This window comes from Dermacentor silvarum, chromosome 7 (assembly GCF_013339745.2).
Source record: "Dermacentor silvarum isolate Dsil-2018 chromosome 7, BIME_Dsil_1.4, whole genome shotgun sequence".
Classification (NCBI taxonomy): Eukaryota; Metazoa; Arthropoda; class Arachnida; order Ixodida; family Ixodidae; genus Dermacentor; species Dermacentor silvarum.
This window is the reverse complement of record NC_051160.1, coordinates 15,800,614-15,822,434: the sequence shown is the minus strand read 5'-3', so window position 1 is coordinate 15,822,434 and position 21,821 is coordinate 15,800,614. Positions and strand designations below refer to the sequence as shown.

The 21,821-nt window shown below is 50.7% G+C and overlaps 2 protein-coding genes across 2 annotated transcripts in view; one reads left to right on the top strand and one right to left on the bottom strand.

Moving 5' to 3' along the window:
• Nucleotides 1-21,821, top strand: part of LOC119457593 (E3 ubiquitin-protein ligase TRIM9) — a 209,808-nt gene that overhangs the window by 63,195 nt on the left and 124,792 nt on the right. The window lies entirely within an intron of this gene.
• LOC125946630 (uncharacterized) lies at nt 8,689-13,245 on the bottom strand. Its single transcript, XM_049670262.1, has 3 exons — nt 13,074-13,245; nt 11,614-11,971; nt 8,689-8,953 (listed from the first exon to the last, which is right to left on the bottom strand). Exons 1-3 carry the CDS (start codon nt 13,210-13,212, stop codon nt 8,761-8,763), a joined length of 690 nt encoding a protein of 229 aa, XP_049526219.1. The 5' UTR covers nt 13,213-13,245; the 3' UTR covers nt 8,689-8,760.

The following is a 21,821-nucleotide window of genomic DNA, read 5'->3' as shown; positions in this document are numbered from 1 at the left end:
GTCCGAATCCACGCGCCAACGGCCCGGCCCGTTGCCCTCCGAGTAACAGAAACAAAATATCTCGAAGGCTATGCTTTTGCCGGCTCCGTACGCCGCAACTGACTGCGGAGCCTGTATAATGGGGCTAGTGGGTTTATGTTAATCTTGAAAACGTGTTGACTTGAAAGCACAACACGAACAGAGGCAGACGCAGACACGCGTTTTGTCCTGCATACCTGCGTGTCTGTCTCTGTTATATGTGTCGTGGTATACGGTTTCAAGTTAGCGCGTTCTCAAAATTAAGTGTGGAGAACTTCAGCGCAAGCTGCTTAAACACCGGACGGGAACAGGCGTCGTTGGTTGTCTGCGGCGTGTTCGCTCTCATGGTGGATCGAGGCCGCACGTCGACCGGCGCCTAGCTGTTCGCGGCTGCGCTGTCTCTGCCACCAAGAGTCGCCACTTTCTCGTGCCGGAGATTCTCGCTTCGGCTGAAGCCCCTAGCTTCAGGCAAGGGACTTCAGCTTCGGCGCGCACCTGCAGCACCGCGGCGAGGTCGTCGCCACATGTGTCAGCGTCGTCTTCGTCTCGGCTTGTGCCGTCGCAGCTGCTTGCGGCGACGAGTGAGCGAAGCGTCGTCATTAGCGCGTCACCCCCGCGGTGACACGACGGTCTGCTGCGGGGGCCTGGAGCTTGACAGCGTGCAACCTGAGAGCAGACAGCCCGCCCCTCCTCCGGTTTTCTTTCTGATGCTTTAGCGTTAGGAGTGTCGAAGTGGAAACAAGTACATGTGGGCGAAGTGTGGGAGGCCAGTCACGTGGTAGAGGTGTGTGTGTGTGTGTGTGTGTGTGTGTGTGTGTGTGTGTGTGTGTGTGTGTGTGTGTGTGTGTGTGTGTGTGTGTGTGTGTGTGTGTGTGTGTGTGACTGAAGGCGGCCTGCTCCAGACAACCGTCAGCTGCACATCCCTCCTATAAAAGAGGCAGGACGTGCGTCGAGTGAGCTGTCCTGAACAACACTTTCCAATGTGGTTAACGTGGTTTACATCAGGCATCCGGAATCTCAAAGTGCTACGTAATCCTAACGCACGTCTCCCGCATTAATTTTGTAGCTAAATTATCAGTTTTTTTTTTTTTTTTCTGCGGGTGTCAGAAAGGCGACGCATAAGCTGACTTATGACGCGGGGCGACCACCGGGCGCGAGGTGATTTCGTTTCATTTATTTGTTCTCCGAGTTATACACACAGAGAAAGGAGATGGGTAGTTTAAGAACGGTAAATCACGTGAAGCGAATGGAAACTGCGGTCTTGTAAGTTGTTGGCATCGATGATGGGACATGGGAGGCGATGTCGGCGGGAACGGGGTTACAGTCCGTGCTTGTGATCAGAACTTGGTTGGCAGTGTCATCCTGCGAACACCTTCCAAGTGAATGATACGCACTCCTAGCGAACTCGCCCGAGGCTGCGCAATTCGTCAATTGCAATATGCGCCGTTAAAAAAAAAAAAAAAAAAAAAACTCACTATGTTAATTTGTCGATTTCTCGTGCAAGTGATGTCCTCCGCCTCTTCGAGTAATCCAGTTCAAGGACTAATATGCAGCTGCCTGCCACAACGATCTTTAAAAAGTTCTGTGTAGTCGAGAGGATTAAAAAAAAAACGGGTATAATACTTTATTTAATGCACTTGAACAAGTGCTGTCACGAGGCGGTGGGCTCGCGGTTTACACTACGCGATCACTTCGCAGCTTGCTGTCTTGCTATACACTGCAGTTGGCCAGGCGTGACATGGAGCAGCATTGAGTGTAAAATCATTTACACCAATAAAAGGGAATAAGGGTGTAAATCGGTCTATAACTCACACAGTTACACCCTTGTAAGCGAGTAAGGCTGTAAATCTGTTTAACATTACACCCTTTTAAATGAATAAGGGTGTAAATTGGTCTATAACTCGCACTTTTACACCAATACCGTGTTTCACGCATAAACCAATGCAACCCGGCGCGGATTTCAAGACTGACGTTTTTTTTTTTTTTTTCTTCTTGTAATCATTTCTTCGCCGTTCTAATCTTCGCGCTGACATCGTTCGCGAAGAACCAATTAACCTGGCTCGAGAGATTGTTCCGCGGATATTGAACCAATCTCCGTGCATATAGTTAGTTATACAAGCGAGCAGATTGCTCCGGCGTATGAGAAAACTATCGCTGCAGCGTCCTTGCCAGAATCCATCCGCGCACACCCGTCTTGACCCGAGCGGTCTCCGCTGAAGGATTTCCTATACACAGCCGCGCACCTCATTTCGCTCTTATCCCGCCTCCGCAAGAACACTGTTCATTTATGCCGGGCTCCTCCGTATCGCTCTGCTCTCAGCAGGCGTTTCCATTTGCCCGCATTTTGTTCGTCCTTTATATGCATGGAACGGGAACGCGGGGAACAGGCCCGCGGGTTAATGGGGTCGCATTGAGACGCGCGCTCCGTAATTGTCCCTGTTTTTGTTCCCCGCCGAACGAACTCCACGAGTTTTCTTCTTTCTTTTTCTTCTCTCTCTCTCATTCCCTTCCCCCTCGGTCTTTCCCTGAGAGCATTTCGGGAGCCAAGTGCGTCTCGATCGAATGCAAGCTCGCGCCGCTATCGCAAATTAACGCTGAATGGCTCCCAGAACAAAGGATCGCTCTTCAAGAGGGAGCGCCGATCAGTTCCATTTCTTCTGCGATTTTCATTTTTTTTTTCTCTCCTCGCTGGTTCGTTCCCGAATCGCTCACGAGTATGGCGTTGTTCGAGCACGTTTCGACGGGAGCACAATTCTATTCGATCAAAAGTATGTACACGCGTCTGCGGCGCCTCCGCTGAAATGGTGGATCTGGTGGATAGAGGGATGGTGCCACCCCCCTTGCCCTGTCCGATTTTTTTTTTTCGCAGTTTTCTTGTGTTTCTTTTTCGGTGGTGACACGCGGGGGCGTCGTTTGAAAAGGGAGCGCTCGCGGGCTGCCACTGGCGCGGAAACACCTGGCAACGCTGCACACAGTGCAAGAGCTGTGAATAGCGGCCGTCGTCGTACATAGCTTGCGTGTGAAGCCAGCCACGCTGTCCATTTGAATCTCCTTCCCTCTCTCTGGGGTGACGGGGAGGGGGGATGCTCTGCACGTGCGAGCTCCGTTTAGACCTAACGTTTTAGCCCCTGCAGCCCCCCCCCCCCCCTCCCCTTCTCGACCCTTCTTCTCGCTGTGTGGTGTGGTGCACATAATGGCGTTGTCATTCGCTCGGGGTTAGGGAGCCTATACACACGCGGCGCGAAGGCCCGTATGTAGGCTCTTTACTCGGGGTTCGCTTCAGCGCGTCATCGCGGGATCGGAGAGGCCAGCGCATTTGGGGAGATGAGAGGCGAGAAGGAATGTCATTGTGAACGCCACATGCTCCACTCGCTTTCACTTCTTCCGAAGCGGAGGGGGAGGGGGATATTCGCTGCGTGTCCTTTCCCGCATCACAGCAGTGAGACACGGCCGAGTTTCTATACGCTGACGAAATGCCAAGCGCGTATACCACGCGGGGTCTTGTCGCGAATGCGTCGTGGAGTACGATGGAGCGTGCCTTCTGATTAACGAAGTGTTGCTTTCCGAGCGTGCTCATCATATATAGGCTTAAGGGATCTGACACTGAAACGGCGCTTTTTGTTTCGCTGGGCCCACTGGAAGCTTCCTCTTCCGAAACCTCACGGTTAGGTTTTGTTACAAAGCAACGGAACGAGCACACTCTTTCCTGACGATGTAACCGTGCGCGGAATTTTTGCCTCGTATTCACCGAGTAATTACATGAATCGCGCTACGTGCGAATGACAGCGTGTAAGCTTTGTTTACACGAACTTGACGCGAACGCGTTGTGTCGGAAGTGGATCTGATCCAGGCCGACTCGATCCCATTTTTTATCGGTTTCACGTTAACGTATACCTGTTGATCGTGCAGCCTGCTTGCCACTAGTTCATGTGTTGTGGGATGATTGGATTGGGCAATCGTGACGTTTCCGTGACAATCGGGGCCACTTCCTGCAATGTACGAATAAAGACGAGATGAAATGAAATTGAAATGACCGACCTGCATCTGCGGACAACAAGTGGGGGAAATGGGATAGCGCTGCACCTCGGTGAGCAAATGACCGCGCACTTTTCGAATGGGTGCTTCGACGAAACAGTATCGTCGCCACTGCGCATGCCGTGATGAGACGCGGACGACGCGTTTGGAGATTTGTGTTCGGCCACGCGATTTGTGGGTTGCCCGTAACTTGCTCCGAAAACTTTGCGTCAACAAACGTGGCGGTATGCCCGTTAAAGGGATCGACCACCGTCACCTTATACACCAAACCGACTCATAAGTTCGTTAGCCACCAGCGATTACAAATGTAGGTTATCGCTTTCGACAGTGGAAGGATCTTCTTTTTTTTTCAATAACCGTCACCCCCGCTCCAGATAACAGATGTTCTCTTAAAAACTCTGATAAACTTTTGGTAATGTTCGTATAATACTATTTGCATATACTGTGGAAAACCTCGACACGCCCTTTGTGGTGTATCTTGGACTACTCTAAAAGTGATCCAAGCCGCACCTTTTGTAAGATTATGAAACTTTTTCTCGAAAGCAAGAAGGAAACCTTGAAGCCAGTGATGCATCCTGTAATTTATTGATACGGGGCAGCCGCAGATGAAGACCGCCGCAGCGTGGCTGCAGCGAAGACGATGACAAGGATCGACGAAGTTATGCCACGACTGCTACAGTCGATCGTCATTTTGGTCGCGTTTGGACAGAGCGTAAGTACGTCTTGGGAATCGCCGTGTACCCGATTTGCACGTAAAATCATTGCATGGAGGATCCTCGTACGCGCGATGATACTTGACAGTGGTCGCAACGTCGCTCCTCGTGATTGAACGTGATATTCACGTCACGCGTACTTTGTGTGTAGTCTACGCCGTCGAGGTGGTGTTACGCTGCAGAGAGCAACAAGACCACGTGAGTGCCGGCTCGCGCAGCCAGGAACGTGGCAGGCTCTCAGGTAACACGCCGATGTTGTCTTACGCGGGCCCGCACACTGAAGTGGGCTGGAAGTAAAGCAGCGTGTGTTTGGGTTCCGTCGAGACTGCCTTGTCACGCCTTCCCTCCGCGCACAATACGCGCTTGCAATATTAGCAGTGGATTTTTCCGAAACAAGCGTCGAAGATGTGAAGCTGTACGATTACTCATTCGAAAGAGAGAGAAAAAGCATTTGCTTATTGGGATGCTTTGTCCGCGTCACCGATCTAGGAGATATTACAGTAACAGGTAATAATTGAATAATTGTAATAAGTAAATAATTGAAGACACGCCGGAGGGGAGGTGGGTGCACTGTAAATCATTTACTCTTTATGGGTGTTAGGGTGTGAGTAACAGACCGATTTACACCCTTGTTCACTTTTAAGGGTGAAAATTATTTTACAGTGTGGTGTGGCCTTTCAGAAACATTTGCATGAACCAGCGCTCTGGCTTCGCCTATTAGTGTCCCGCACACTCGCGCAAGGAAGGTCGATTGCGGCGAATGCAGCTGACCTATGTTCAATTGGACAGAATCCATACGTTCATGCGATTGAACATAACTGTTTATGTTTTGGGGCCTTAAAATAAAATAAGTGTAGATGAATGAATGAATTATTCATTGATTTGTGCTTACAAGGACACCGCAATGAGCTGAAATATGCAGTTACTTGTCGCGCATTGGAGATTGTATACGTCAGAGGGGAATGCGCTCCCTCTCCCTTCCTTTGTGCTCGTCCGTAGCTAGACGCCTATCCGCCTTCGCCGTGGTCGTTGCGACCGCGTCGTTCACTGCAGGCTCGATTTACGGCGCTTGCAATGGCGGGCGAAATCGGAATCCGTGCTTCCGCATGGCAGGCATGCGCTGTCCAGAGTCTGATTCCACAGCGTGACCATTCCTGTTTACGGCATCGTTCACAAGCCGGTTCCTTGTTCAAGCCGAAACATGCTTTCTTCGTGCTTATATGGCGCCTGTATTTAGCATCCCACTATACTATCTCGACACTGCCTCTAACGGGCTCCATTTCACACTTCGCGTCTAGCCAAGTTGGTCTAGCCAACACCACCTAGATAGCGGTTTGTCTAGCTCGCTATTCGGCTCCGAGTTTGCCCCTTTTCACTGGTGGGTATAGGCCGTCTGTCGTCAGACCTTGCGTAGTGCAGTTTTAGCTTGTCCGCCAATTTTTTGCCGTGTTGCGGATTGCCGGGCCACCGCGGAGCCGTGGACGACCGTAGCAAGGCCGCGACAACTTGTCACGCTTCATTCAACTATACACTGCGTTTGAGACATTTTTTTTTCCGGTTGCGTGACTGTTCACGCCGATGGGAAATCATAAAATTACCTCATGTTAACAATTATGTCGCTACCAACGCTTTGCACCGTCATTTTAAGTAGAATATGCTCGTAAAACCCCTTGTAGGCTTGTACAATACATTGCACATTGCCTTCAACTTATTTTATTTTTTTTTTTTTTCAAAATTCACGCGGAAGTGATTACGCAAAGTGTTCATTCTGGGTATGAAGTACGGTGCATGTCTAACTGTAAAGAAGTGGTCTACTCATATTCTTGTCTTCCGCTTTCGAGAGAAATTTGACACAAAATTGATCGGTACTTCGGTGCCGTCCCAGACGGCCGAAAGCAAGCTTGAGGTGTGTTTCGAAATCACTGAGATTGCGTGAAAATACCGGACATGGCAGCAACGTCTGAATGTACTACACGTAGTAGTTCCATCTTCATCTCCGCGTTTAGGCGATGAAATGCGGTTTTTACCATAGCGAAGGTAAGGAGATGATGGAGATAATGGAGACATGGAGATGCAGCTTTTGGCCTCTAACCGTGGTATATATTTAAACTCTAAAAAAAAATTTTTTTTTTCAAGTTCGTAACATAACAGTGTACAATTAAAACGACCTTGAAGAGCGATTCTGTCCCATACTTGTGTTCTGGGCTCACACCCTTATGCGCGGTGTTTAGTGGGCGCAGCGCGAAGCAAGGCAGTTGGGACACGGAAAAGACGAGGACGAGCCCCTTCAGCTGTCTTGCTTCGGCGCTGCACCCACTTGACATTACGGAAAACCAACTATAGCCCAAACCAACTACCCATCTATGTACGTCCAGTAGCGTCAAAGTGAGTTATTATTATTCTTTTTTTTTTTTTTTTACCTCGTCTCCGCGACCTTCGTATGTGCCGTGTTGACGGAGCGGTGCATGCTGCCGCCGGTCAAGCGCCTCTCTCTCTCTCTCGTTGGTCGGCGCAGTTTTTCCGCCAGCGTCCCGCGGGCGCCGCCGCGACTTTCCAGTTTGACCGATGACTTCAGCATTGGCAAACGCGTCGCCGCGCATGCCCCGTCCATAACTATTTTTGTTTGTTTCTTTTCGAACTCTCGGTTGTTTCTGCATCTGCATGTGTTTTGTGCGCGCGGTCCTTCCTTATCCTTCCGTATGAGCATCTGGCGAACGCGGCTCGTCGCCCTATCTCGCGTGCGCTTGCGTCCGCTCGTGGACAGTACGAAGAGAGAGAGAGAGAGAGAGAGGGAGAAGAGGAGGAAATTGGAAGAGACAAAGGCGAAAGCAAAAAAAAAAAAAATGACAGCGAAAGGGGGAACGTGTGCGGCAGAAGCGAGCAGCTGACGCCGCCGACTCGCGCGGTGTGCGAAAAGATAAATCTTACGCCGGGTAGGGCCACCTAAACGGTCCTTCACGAAGGACGAGCGATGGTCTCGGCCGCGAGTCCGAGGAGCGTCTTCCTCGGTGGCCGCATGGTAGTCGAGAAACAAAAAAGGCTGTCTCTCTCTCGCGCGCGCGACGAGCAGCGCGGCGCGCGAGCGGGTGCTGCGTTCTAAAGCGAAGAAAATGTAAAGAAGAGATCGCGGCGAAATATGATAAAGCCGCGCGAAGGAAATCGCCGGTGGGCTGGCCGACCGCGCGATGCGGCGAACGAGAAAGCAAGTGAGACGGCTTCGGTCGTCGCGCGTTATCGTTGGCATTATGTAGAAGAGGGTCCGCCGCTGCTGGCGCGCAGGGAGAAGCAGCAGCCGCTGTGACGGCGGTTTGTAGCTGCGCTCGCGGCTCCTCCGGTTTCAAACCTCGCGAGGCCTGCGGCCCACTGAATAATGTATCGGCCTCGATTTATGGCGCCCCGGCGGCTCCAGGGCGTTTCTTCTGTTTATCGTTTTTCTCTCTCTCTCCTTTAGGCTCCGCTGCAAGGCGTTCGGGCCGTTCCTTGGCGCTTAGTAGCTCACCTTATAGTCGAAACTAGACGCGTTCAATGCACTGTGCGAACGAAGTATCCTGCACTGTGCGAACGAGGGGGGGAGGGGGGGGGGTCTATACCGATTATTAACGTCGTCGTACACAGAGGAGGCGTCGTCATCATCATCGACACCGACCCGCGCAGTAGTCCTCTCCTGAAAAAAACTAGAGTCCCGGGCCCACCGGGGCATCGACATTCCAGCTGACAGTATACAGTGAGCGTGCAGCTAGAACGTTCTTTCTCGTGGTATTTAAAGCTGGATCCACAAAAACGGCAGGCAGGAACGGCAGCGCGTGGGACCATGCGTTAATTACTTCTCGCGATCGATGGCAGCGCTTATATATGCCGATTCGCCAGTCAAAGAGGGTATCGCGGCATTAGAGAGTTTTAGATCAGCCGCTTGCGTCCACTATTCTAAATCTCTCTATTTATTGCGCCTCTCTCGGGTCAAACACGGCAGGCGGCCCAGCGTCCGGAGGCGGCGTCAGTCCTCGGCTTTGGCCGCGACCGTGGTCTTTCGCCGGCGCCGCCGGACGACAGCGGTGCGGCCGGCGCGCGTGGTCGTAGTCTTCTTCTTTTGCTTGCGCGTGGTAGTCGTCGCCTCCTCGGTCTCGTCTTCGGCGCTCCCCTCCAACGTCGCGGCCGGCGGCGCCGTACGAGTGGTCCTCTTGGTCGTCCTGCACCAACGAGAACGAGAGAGACGCTTTCGCTGTTACAGCTTTGTGTGTCAGGAAGACAAAGGGGATCTGTGCATGCTCGGGTCGAGGGACCAGTGTCGACGGGGAGGTTGTGTATACGCGCAGAAAAATGTCACATCTTGGAAGTGCATGTAAGACGTCTATACCGTTACAAATATCGTTATATACTTTTCTGTTGTGTTTCTATTGACTTTATGTTGCCTTCAATTTAAAGTCTGCTGATGTTATATTGAACAGTGTGTATTATTTTTGCAAGGTATACGCCGCTTACGAACGAGAAGGGGAACCCAGACGCCCGATTTTTGTTAGTCACAACCGCATGAAGCCGATTAACAGATAATTAAACCAATGAGCACATTTAATTGAAGTGTAGAAAGGATAAGCTAATGGGAAATGAAAGTGGACGAAATAACATTTTGCCGCTGGTGGGAGCCAGACACGCTGCCACCAACTTCGAGACTGATAATTATCTATAGATTACTTAATTAGCTCAAGCAGGCTACGTGACTATTTGTCGCGCCGCCCTGTTTCAATGGGGAAGCAAATAAGTCATCATCACCATCCTTATATAATTTCCAGTCTTAAAGCGAGGAGCGTATAGAGTATATTTAAGGGCAGTAACGTTATTTATTGGCTAAATCAGAGAGTTATCGGTTACTTGGTGCTGTTGCTTTTCCTGCGACAGTTTCTCCTAGAGCGAAAAAAATAAAGTTTTAGTGAGCTAGAAGAGGATACAGCGCCAGACTTCGACTGACGAATTTTGATAAATCAAAGAGCTGCAATTGGGGCGACCGTATGCGCAAACAATCACGAACCGTGGGTCCTAAAGCTCGATAATAGGCGCAGAATAAAGGTAGAAGTGATGAGCCTACCGGCATCTGACACCACCCCATTTCAATGGGGACGCGCGTAATGACGTATAAACTGATCTAAGGGTCGCACTATGTTTTTTTTTTTTTTCGCAATTTCTGGTGAGGTGCGGCCCTTACATGGGATCGAACCTTTTTGTCAAGATGGTGCCGGCACAGCCGGCGACTACTGCACAGCCCGGATCCCTGGATGTATCTATTGCATAAGATGCAAACGCGCAGCTCTCGCCATCTAGTAGCGGCACGCGGAAGTACACAGCGCGCGCGTCGGCAAATTTGCTACGTCCGTGCGTGTACACCGTCGCGTCGACGAAGAAAAATGGTCGTCTCCAGAGCTAGTATTTCCCGCATAACAGAATTATGTTTTCTCGTATGTTAAGAGTACAATCCGACGCTTTCATGTCTGCAGGTTGCGTGTAGGTCGTGCTTAAACAGATTTTGTGACGCACTTTGAGAAATTGAACTAGTTCAATAACGCACTTGCACCAGGCGGTGAGCCTGCTACAATGAGGATATATGCTGCATTTCGGCACACCTGCATGCGCGCGCGATGAACGTGTGCACACGATGCGTGTGTTCTTGATGAGTGGGCACTATGTCCGTTGCATCGTTCGCGCAGACTATGCTGCGACCGTAATCGCCAGGTGGCGTCTGCCGCTCCGGGCACTGTGACGTACTGCGACATGACGTCATTTCGAGCCAATCAGAGAGGCCGCAGCAGCCCCGCGGGCCAATCAGAGCTGAGAAGATAGCAATATGGCGCGGGACCTTGAGAATTACAAAATACCACTCCCCGCATAATACGTTGAACTGTGCGGTCGGAACGTGCAAGGCGCATCGGTGCGAAGAAAGTGCCGACGTGGTCTGTGTTCCAATGCTCGCCGCAGACGGCCAAGCAAACGGCTAAGCGGACAGCGGCCACCTTAATTGAGAAGGAAAAAACAGTATAGGTGCAAAAGAAACAAGGACAAGACGAGTACACAAGACTGGCGCCAGTCCTGTGTACTAGTCTCGTCCTAGTTTCTTTTGCACTATGCTGCTTTTTCCTTCTCAGTTATGAACCAACCCGCCCAGGATAATGGATTTACTAGGCCATCTTAAGTCTCGTTCCAATTCTGACGAACACATCAAAGGAGACAGCTTCGCGAAGAGAACATTGACGTTAAAAGCGTCGCAGGCTGCTTTAACCTGTCTAAACAAGATGACGGCTGAGCAGGACGCTTGAAAACTCTGCCGGGAAGGCCATCATGCGCGCAAGAAAACGTATTCACGGTTTCCTATGCGCTTAATGTATAAGGCACGTTGTGTTTTTTATAGGTCTGCACGTGGAAACAATTCAAGTACATAAGTAATATGCGCTTTTTTTTAATGATTTTCTTGTTGTCGCGAGCTGGCGTCATGACGCAGAGGTGCATTCCCGTCGTCTTCCAGACGGTTGCAGACGCGTTCCGTTACTTGGGATGGAAGCTGTCTCCTTAGCTGTCTACGTATAGACGGTCTCCGATGCTGGCCAGAATTTCAACACACACCTGGAAACGTATTCTGTAAGAGTCCACCTAGTGGACGTGTCCATTTCGTCTGCTGTTGAAGTTCTGATTGGCTTGGGCTGGGCTGCGCGTCCGCAGCAGCCTATGCGCCACAGCCAATCGGAACTTCAACAGCAGACGAAATGGACATGCCCACTAGGTGGACTCTTACAGAATACCTCTCCTGTGTGACCCTCGTATTCAGCGTGACAGGGTGGGTGATGTATATAGATGTGTACTATACCTAGCCCGTTTGTTAGTGATGCCGGATGGCGTGGTCTTGGCGGTGGTGGTGGTGGTTGTGCCAGGGCGGTACTTGGCCGTCGGCGGTGACGTCTCCTCGCTCTCGGCCACCGTGGAGCCGTCCTCCTCGGCAGCGCTCCTCCGGGCGGCGGCCTGCGCGCTGGCCACGTCGTTCATCGAGTTGCCGAGCAGCGCGCCGGCCAAGACGGCGCCCAGCGCGAGCGCGGTCACGAAACCGTAGAAGCCCCACGGAGGCGGCCTCTCGCGGCGGGGAGGCGGCTGTTGTTGGTCGCCGGCCAGCCCGCCGGCGCCGCCCGGGCCGCCGCCGCCACCGCGTGATCCGAGGTCCGCGTCGTACTCTGCTTTCGCAGCACGTGAAAGTCGCACTCGATCACTGCGCTGCGTGTCTTAGTTGTCCCTTCGTTCAGTGGGCTGTTTCTACGTGCAACCGGCTGCACCACCTATAGACGCGTCTCTACGCCTTCGCATCCCTGCTGGACTCTGCCGTCGCGAAGTTACCCTGCTTTGTCGAATATGGCTAGGAGTGGGCTTTACCGAGTCCTTTGCTTTCCGAATCGGAATGGGCCGACGACGCCTCGTGTGATGACTGTGGTATAGCGAGGAGACTCTTCACCACTTTCACTGTGACCGTCCTCGCTGCAATTTACAGAGACGATCGGTCGCAATCGCGATAGCGCGCTTGGACCAAAGAATTTTTTAACGAGGAAACCATTTTAGGATGTAGACATCACAAGCCATCGCAGAGGAGGGCGACCTCACGACGCACGCGGCTCGGTAATTCGCATTTCCAACCTCTATACTAGCATATGCGAACAACATTGTGATATATGGTATTAATGGCAACTGTTGCTTGCAGGTAATATATATATATATATATATATATATATATATATATATATGATCACGCTATATAATAGGTGATCATCGTTAACTTTTACGGAATTCTTAAAAATAGCTACCCGCCGTGGTGGCGTAGTGGCTTTAGCGTTTCGCTGCTAAACCCAAGGGCGTGGGATCGAATTCCCGGCCGCAGCGGCCGCATTTCGATGGGTGGAAATGCGAAAACGCATTTGTAGAAAGTTGCCTGTTGTACTTAACGCTATTCTAGTCCTTGAGCTGAATTATTCAGAGAGGCGGGCATTATACTTGCGCGAGAAATCGAAACACATATATAAAACTAATTAACAAAAATTAACTAAAGATTTCTTAAATTGATTACTTTACGGCACATATGGCAATTTGCGAATTCTAGCCGGTGAGCTTGCAAGGCGTATCTTGGAGAATGAATTTCCTAGAATGACTCTAGCTTCTGTCTTCGCGTGTGTCCTGCGCAGAGCCCATCATAGCGTATCCATTCGGACTCCGTGTGCGGCACCCGAGGTGCTGGCACCTCGCGAGGGTTACGGACCGGGTGCGCCGTGGAATGACCGAAAGGCTTACCTCCTTGCCTCGGGTAAGAGGCTACCTTGCCGACCACCGGCGGCTTCCCCGTGCGCGGTCGCGCCGGGGCCTCGGCCGGCCGGTCGCCCAGGAGGGCGTCCTCTAAGCCGTCCGGGGGAAACGCCTGCACGTCCGCCATCGTCCGAATCTTGCCCCGGGCCGTCGGTTCTTGTGGTTGTCGATGATGATCCCCAGACGTCACGTGCCCACGACAGGGGATTGGCCGAGAAGCGGGCGGTAGAATTGTAAGAAAGAAGAAGTGGAGGGAAATTTGATAATGTTAAAGCTTGAAGTTGTTATTAGTATTAAAATTATTATTATTATCATTAGTAGTAGTATTACTACCGTATGAAGACTTACTTAGGAATAGAGTAATGAGAAAGAATTCAAAGCCGGAAAATAAGAGGTAAGAAAAATAGGGGAGAAACCAGGATTGGCCTTGAACATGAGTGAAATAAAACTCGGAATTTACGTAAGAATTTGAAAGAAAGAAAGAAAAAAAAAGGGCTGATGTTGGTTGGTTGGTTGGTTGGTTGGTTGGTTGGTTGGTTGTTCTCTAAATATGGCCCATACCCACTATTGGTGACTAGCTAAGAGTCAGATGGGACTAGACAGATCAAAAAAATTTAGAACATCAAAGGAAGAGTAGTGTAACTTAACGTTTTAAAAATAAGGAAGAGGATCGCCTTGAGTCAAATAGAAATGTTTCAGTATAGATGTGCAGACATCCCTAAGACACTATCTCATTCAGTAGGCTCCAACACAGAATGTTAAATTTGTCCAGGCGGTACATTGTTCTTGTTACGAAACAACTACTTCTACCCACTCCGAAGGACTGGCCAAGAAACAGACGGTTTTACAAGTGTGCGTGTGCGTGCGCATTTATGCATTACTTTCTTTAAGTTTGATATTTACTCTGCCGTCGTGAGAACGCGATGTTGATAACTTTTGGTACGTGGTATATGAACGGGAACATCGAGAGACGAATATACTTGCGACTTCTGTATACCCGTTTTCGTCTGGTCAGAGCAAAAAGTCGAAAGCATTGCGTCACTTCTATCACTTGCAATGTCTAGCTTGTGTCTCCTAATTCTAGCCCAACCGTGGCTTCAGTGCATGGCTGTCCGCGCGGCCTGTGCGATTGGAGGTGATCTGTGGCGGGTGCAAAGTTTGACTGAGCCGAGATGGCTGATGGCCTTATGTGCGCTGTCTCTCGGTGCACCCAGTGATGAAAGTCGCTTAATCGCTAGTTTCGGAGTCCCGTTAAAGCGACGCAGCACAAGGCGTTCGCTCCTCTGTCTGCGCTCTTTCATCGCGCCACTCTTGTGACAGCGAGTGTTCGCGGTCACCGATTGAGATGTGGTACTACAGTGAATGTTCCGGGCAATGTCAAGCAGTCGTTACGAAATTAACGCGAATCCAAACCAACGCGGAGTCTTTTACAGCGAAGCTGTATATGGCTAGGCGAAACCAAAATCCGTCCGTCCCATGTGCGCAGAAATGTGGGCCGATCCTGGTAACAGTGCAGAAAGGGTCCCAAAAAATTATAGGGTTTTACGTGCCAAAACCACGATCTGATTGTAAGGCACGCCGTAGTGGGAGACTCCGGAAATTTGGACCACCTGGGGTTCTTTAACGTGCACCTAAATCTAAGCACACGGGTGTTTTCGCATTTCGCCCCCATTGAAATGCGGCCGCCGTGGCCGGGATTCGGCCCCGCGACCTCGTGCTCAGCAACCCAACATCAGAGAAAGGGTCCAAGCGCAATAACACATAACCCTGTGGACTCCGGGTGGTGAGCTCCGGGACCTGTAACGCGCCCTTGAACTACCCTTGTCACACGTAAAAGAGAAGGAGAGACGCGCCATTGGCTGCGCCGTCAGTGACGTCGTTCTCTCCGTCGCAGCCGAGCGCACGTGCAGCAGTTTCTCTCCGACTTCAACATGGGTATAGGCCACGCATCGTACGAACTCCCGAACAGCAGGCAGCTTACGAGGAACAGCGCCGACAGCGGCACCGTGAGAGAGCTCGTGTTCACCGTGCCGATGCTGCAGTCCAAGCACAAGAACAGGCCCGGGTGGCCGAGCGCAAGCAGCAACTGCGTACCGAGGATCCGGCAGCCTACCAAGCCGTCGTTTAATAATGAACCGTCGGTATTAACCCAGAGATAAACACCGGGGCCGCACGTTTCAGCTTCGCTGGTTAACCATCTGCTTGGGCGGTGAATTTTTTTTTTTTTTTTTTGAGAAGGGGCTGTGTTATGGCATAGAAAAAAAAAAAAGGCTTTTGCGCTCAACCAGGTCGTAGCACATTGTACTCGTTAATCGGTTAATCGTTAATCGGTTAAGGCTGGATCAGTCTTGCACGCGATCTTTGAGGGGCAAGAAATAATTTTTGCCTTGCACGAGAATGGTGAACCGAGCGAGTTGGAACTCATGCATGATATCAGCGGTCAGTAAACGACCACAGCGAAACAAAAAAAAAAAAAGAGGACACAGTTTTGTCCTGTCAAGCCGCTCCTCCTTCAAGATCGGCGCGTTCTCTCTCTCTCTCTCTCTCTCTATGGTGGAGGGCATCGCCACAATGGGGGGGGGGGGGGGGGAGGAAGGGTAGGGGGCGGGCGGAGGCTCGTTAGGTGTGTCGCCGTAACGAGCGACGCTCTCACAGCTCTTGTGTCTCGCCAAGAAGCGTGCAGCATAGTTGAAGCTGAAGCCGGCGTGCAACCGGGTTAGAGAAGAAAGTTGTGCTATACTTGCGGCGTATTCCAGGATCGTTACATTCTTAACTAGCGCTGAGCAGACGCGACACGAGAAACAGACAGGACTCGACGCTGCATGTAGACTTAGACCGACTCGTTAGTTCGCTTAAAGCACAGAATTAATTAGTTCCTCAGAACTCGGACGCAATGAAGCAAGGTTGTTCAATGTGCAGGGCCCGTGTCCACGAAAAGCTCTTACGCTATAATCGCTCGATCGTAAGAGAAAATTTCAGCAAATCCCGATGCTGGATATATAATTGGCGAAAGCGGAACTGGCCAATATCAAAAAAGCACTTAAGATTGAAAAGCTTTGCGAGTCCGGCTCCAGGATATTATCGACTTATCCCGATAGAGACGCAGACCCGGTTTGATCAGCAAGGAGGAATTTAAAGAATTCGCTTCTTCGAGGTACAAGCCTAATTCTCAGAGTTGGAATCGGCAGGTCTCTTTCGATATTAATCGGTACATACCGAACTCCAGTTGTCATAAACAATCGCCTAATGCCTGACGTCTGTTGGCCGCCGCGACCGCAGTGACGTCATCGCTGACGTCGCAAAGGGTGGACTGCTTATCTGCGCGTCTGGTTTCTGCGCATGCCATAAATCTTGCGTATCCGGCGAAGTGCAGATTCAGTTGAAGTATTCCGTCGTGTTATGCCTGGCTTCAGTTTTCCGCTTTCTTCCATTTAGCTCTAGTTAAGAACTACCTCAATCCCAGCCAGTCGAGCATGTAATGTACGGTCAAATGAAATACGAACAGCGTAGCGCGTACCCAAAGCACAACTGAACGTACTGTATACACTGCGCTCCGTCGGCCAATCATCCTTGTCCGCATGCGCGCGCATATGGTTTCCACGAATTTACATCCTTTAGACATGAATGAGGGTGTAAATCGGTAGATAACTCCCACAATTACACCCTTTTTGAGTGTAAGGGCGTGAGTTATAAACCGAATTACACGCCTATTTACGTTTAAGGGTGTTCGTATTATTTTACAGTGTTAGAATAGGCGGCATTATCGCAGTGTAGGATGAACAGCCCTGCACCATAGTCCCTTAATAGTTTAATAGCTTTAAAAGTATTGAGGGACTATGCCTGCACTCTGCATGAAAAGCATATACGTGCGCATGTGGACAAGGATGGCTGACAGACGGCGCGCTCAATGTACCTTCAGTTATGCTTCGGGCACTCGCTCCACTGTTCGTATTTTCACGTGACCTCAATATCACGTCAAGTTCGAGACTGACCGCCGCCCTCGTACTATTTGGGGGGTATGCGCTGACGTCATGCATCAAGCCCGCCGTATTGTAGTACAGCCAGCAGCTGTGCCATATCTCGATCCAGTTATCTCCAGCAGCTAGCACAGTGGCAGGTATAAATCTACGGAATGGCGTATACGGTGACGTCACGCGAATACCTTCTTTTTATAGCCGCACACGGCGACTTCACCGCGAGGCCGTTCGCGAGCTCAACCTTCGAGTTTATCTGAGGCTAGATTCCGCAGTGGTGCACAGATTTAGACTGACGCGCGGAATGTGTATCGTGTGCGCGGACCATTGTTGACACAGGCGCGTCCCTTTGTTACGGGCGGCCGTGATATGGCTACGCACTTTTTTCATGGCCGTCATACGCCTGCGTGTAGACTAAAGCGTGTACACGCGCTGATGATGCCCCCTGGCGACCGGAAATGGACCCGCCTATGCCTTTGTACGGCTCTGGCATTCCTGCGTATACAGTCTTCCGCGTCGCCCTTGAATGCGACGCGCCGAAGCATCTCCCGTAGACGCGCTGCTCGGCAACTCGGGCTTTTTGTTTGCGACGCCGCTGTACAAACTGTCGGTATGTTCGCGCTCCTTTCGGGTACGATTTATTAAAGCAGTGAAGGAGAAGTCAAGGAAAGCGTTCAAAAATTGATCCGAAGTCCTCCCCCACTACGGCGTGGCGTGCCTCATAATCAAATCGTTTTTTTTTTTTTTTTGCACGTAAAGCCCCAGAATTCAATTCAGTTCAAATTTTAGCAAATCCCGATGCTCGAGCCAATGTCAGAGAGCTCTTACGAAAGAGAGGCTTTGTGAATGCGGCCTCTATAGCTGTTTCAGTGCACCGACAAAGCTTCAGCCGCACATTATAGTGTTCCTTTAATACTTGACCGCACTGTATGTATATATGTATATGTTTCACTGCCGCCGTGTGCCCGCGGTATCTTCTCGAAGCGTGGCCACCTGTCAGTGGAGTCCGGGGAGGCCCACCCGGCGCGTACAGTCATTCTCCACCGCGACCACCACCCACGCTGGTGTGTGTGGACGCGTGAGCCGCGCCGATCGAAATCGCCGCGTTGGCGACGCGTCCTGTGTACGGCGTCGTTATGGGAACGCGCGCGGCGTGCCCCGCTTGACTCGCCTTCATTACGCGGCCAGGCTTGTCCCGGGATGTTCTCTATCTCTCTATTTCTATTTTTTTCTAGCTCTTTCTACCTGTTTCTATTTTATTTCTGTCTCCGCACGGCTTCCGCGGGTGCTTCGGCACGCGTGGTGAGATCCGCAACTGCATCCCTCTATAGCTATAGCCGACTCGTCGATCGAGGGGTGACCCGACTGACAGGTCGTATTGCTGCGCTAACAGCGCATGCGTTATATACGTGTTGCCGACGTCGAGTTTGCTTTACGACTCGTTTGTCAACACCGCCCCCCCCCCTCCCCCCACCCCCCAGGCGCGTGCTGTTTATGCGCGCGCGTGTAAAACTTCGCGCGGTGTGAATGTTTTGCGGCATGGCGATGGTACGTCGTCCTGTGCCGGTGCGTCCCTCTTTACATCGCGATGCACTGACGACGTGTTCGCTATCCCAGTGCGGGCGATAGCCGTTCCTGCGGCCTCTGCACCTTGCGGATCCGGGGAACGGAGAAGGTAGACTACCGAACCGCCGCGATATGACAATTTTAAGGCGAAAGCCTTAGATCTCTTATGTTTCAAGGTGGCGGTGTGAGGTACAGAAAGTCACGTGACCCCAAAAAAAAGGCCAGAAGCGATTCAGAGCGTGTCCAGCCGTGTGTAAGAGGTGATTAATAATTAGCGTAGTTAATTAATGATTGATTAGTGATTGGATTAAGGTGCATTATGGTAGATTAAGGTCGATTGAGGTGTATTAAAGTAGATTAGGGTGGATTAAGGAGGATTAGAGTGGATTAAGGTTGATAATGTGTTTTAAGGAGGATTAGGGTAGATTAAGCTGGATTAAGATGGATTGCAGTAGACTTTGTACGGCTTTCGCCTTCGCGTCTCAGGCGATAGCTAAAGACACCTGGAAATTTATTTCAAAATTGTTCAGCAACCTTTATCACGGTGTGTGGTGCATTATCATAATGGGGGCATGATTGAAACGTGCAGCACGACTATGGACGAAGACAGAGGAAGAAGAGGATACACACGCACACATTGCTACTTTCAAGTACAGATCCTTCTACCTTGTCGCCGCTTTATTGCGGCAAGAAAAAGAATATTGTAAATACCTGTTCGAAGACTTGGCCTGAACTTAATAGAACCTGTTATTCTTTCGTTCGGGGCCTCCACTTTGGGATTCGGGACGTTTGCTCCGCTGTCCAAACATTTATGGAATTCAACCGAATGCCGTGCTAAATTGTATCTTTTCTTTTTGTTTACTTTTAAGTTAATTGTTATTGACTCGATCTGACTTGACTGTATTTTATTTTAACAGTTAATTTGACGTTGTACAGCGAAAAGTACATATATATATATATCCGGAAGTTTATTCTTTATTATAAATTGGAATAATCCATCCACGGCCCGCTGAGCGCTGAGTGGCGTACCTCAGGACTTTCGTTTAAGTTTTACATCCATCCATCCACTTCTTGGTGAATCCCCGATACTGGGTAGGAGCGACATACTTGATAGGAAACAACAACGACAACTACACGTGTTTATCTTCGCGGATCACATCATATATTATAAGTATCGGCCGAACGGAAATACAAGCAAAAATAGTTTTTTTTTTTTTCGCGCTGTTTCCTATGACGAAGCCGTACCAACACGCTCAAGTTCTGACCCTTTTAAAGAATATCGTACATCCATAGATTCGTATAGATACATATCGTAAAGCCGTTCGATGGGGTGATAACGGTGGCAAAAAAGTTTCTCATAGTACCGTAATCCTTTAGATGCTTCCGTATGATAAGGCATAGGGGACCGTATAGTGCTATTGCCGGGATGATTTCACGTGATAGCAGGCATTGACAATCGCGTTAGTTTGAACTGTATCGTTTGAGCCGCTTGTCAGCATAACATGTATCTCTTGAAATCCGTTTGCCTTTCCGTCTATTTTCTAGCACGGAAAGTTAAAACTGAAAGTGCCTTAGCACATCCGATAACGGCGGCTTTACGAAATGTGAACGTTGTAGCTTTCTTCCTGTCTTTTTTCTTTTCTTTTCTTTTTTTGGCGTGGCCGCGACTTCCTGCCGTGACTTCATCTTTTCTACATTCTATCTTGTAATGCTCGTCATATTCTCGCATCTTGTGATACTCTGGTTCTGACATTGCTATATACAACCGTGCAGGAGCGCGCGCGCCCGTTGAAGCGTTTCGCGGCTCAAAGGGAAGAGCGCCGGAAAAAGTTACGCCGCCAGCGCGACTTTTTTGTTGTTCCTGTGGCGGGGTTTGCTGCTGCCTCGGGTGTGTGCCGCGGCAACTGGGCACGCCGCCGCTGCTGCGAAGACTTGTGACAGGCACTTCGCGCGAAATTAGAGAGAAATGCCACACGGGGCTGGGGGTGTGTACGCGCGAGATAGAAAGGAACTGCTGGCGCCGAAACACGTCTCGACGAAAGATAGCAAACAAAAATTTGAAAGAAAAAAAACAAAGTAATTCGAAGACAGGACGAAGAACAGGAAGGTAGACACTTTGCCGCGTCGTTTATTTAGCCCCGCGTTTAAAAGAGAGAGAGAGAGAAAGGAGGGCGCTCATGGTTGTTGGAGCGAGTGGACAGCTAGATGAAAAAAGGCCCCGCGCGCAGCCAACAAATGATATTGCAAGGTGTCACCTGCGAGGCGCAGTGCGGCTGACACACGGAGGCGAGCGCCCAAGAAGGAGAGAGCGAGGGTTCAGGCACTGTGGGTGGCTCGTTGTTGACGCTAGGCAGGGCCGTCGCTGGAGGTGAACCGAGCGACGCCGCTGGAAAGCAGCTCGCCGCCACACTCGCTCGCTCTGCAAGCCTGTTTCTCCCTGGCTCACGGAGTACTCGCGCTCTGGAGTTCTTTAGGATCTTCCGGTACTTTTTTTTTTTTTTCTAGTTTGTTCGTGCGTTCGGAGCGTGGCCTGTCACAGAACTTGCGGACAGGACAGCGGTGGGGACGCAGCGGAAGCCCCCCCCCTCCCCCCCTCTCCCCTTTCCCGTGTCGCCAGATCCCAGTTGCTGTTTCCGAGGAAGCCATTACGTCGCCTTTAAAACTCGTGCCCGCCCGCTCGACCCCTGTTTTATTACTTGTTACTCCCTTCCTTCCTTTCTTTTTCTTCCTTTTTTCTATTTTATACTCTCTCTCTCTCTCTCTTCATGTCTCGCTGTGTCGCGTGTGTCTCGTGTCTTTCATAAAGAATAATAAAGCCGGGCCTCCGCCGTAAAGCTGACGTCGAATGGAAGAGGGAGGAGGGTGGCCGAAGCACGGCAGAAAAACAAGCTCGAGTTGGGGTTCTGGGGCGAATTGAGAGTGCCCCGTGGGGGCCTGCATCCCTCCCCCCGCGTATGATTTGTGCATGTCAGCTTATGACGTCATTTGTCGGCTTTGCGAAGTCGCGCCCCGGCTTCTGCCTCCGGGGTGTAAACTGTCCCCTACTCCCTTTTTTTTATTATTTTCTTTTCTTCTTTCTTTCTTTTCTTTTTCGGCCTGTGGTAGCCCGCCGTCTGCTGGTTGATGGCATTTCGTGACGCGATCGTGCATCCTCGGCTCAGCTTGTCTTCTGTTGGCCTGCGCTGGTTCTCCGCGC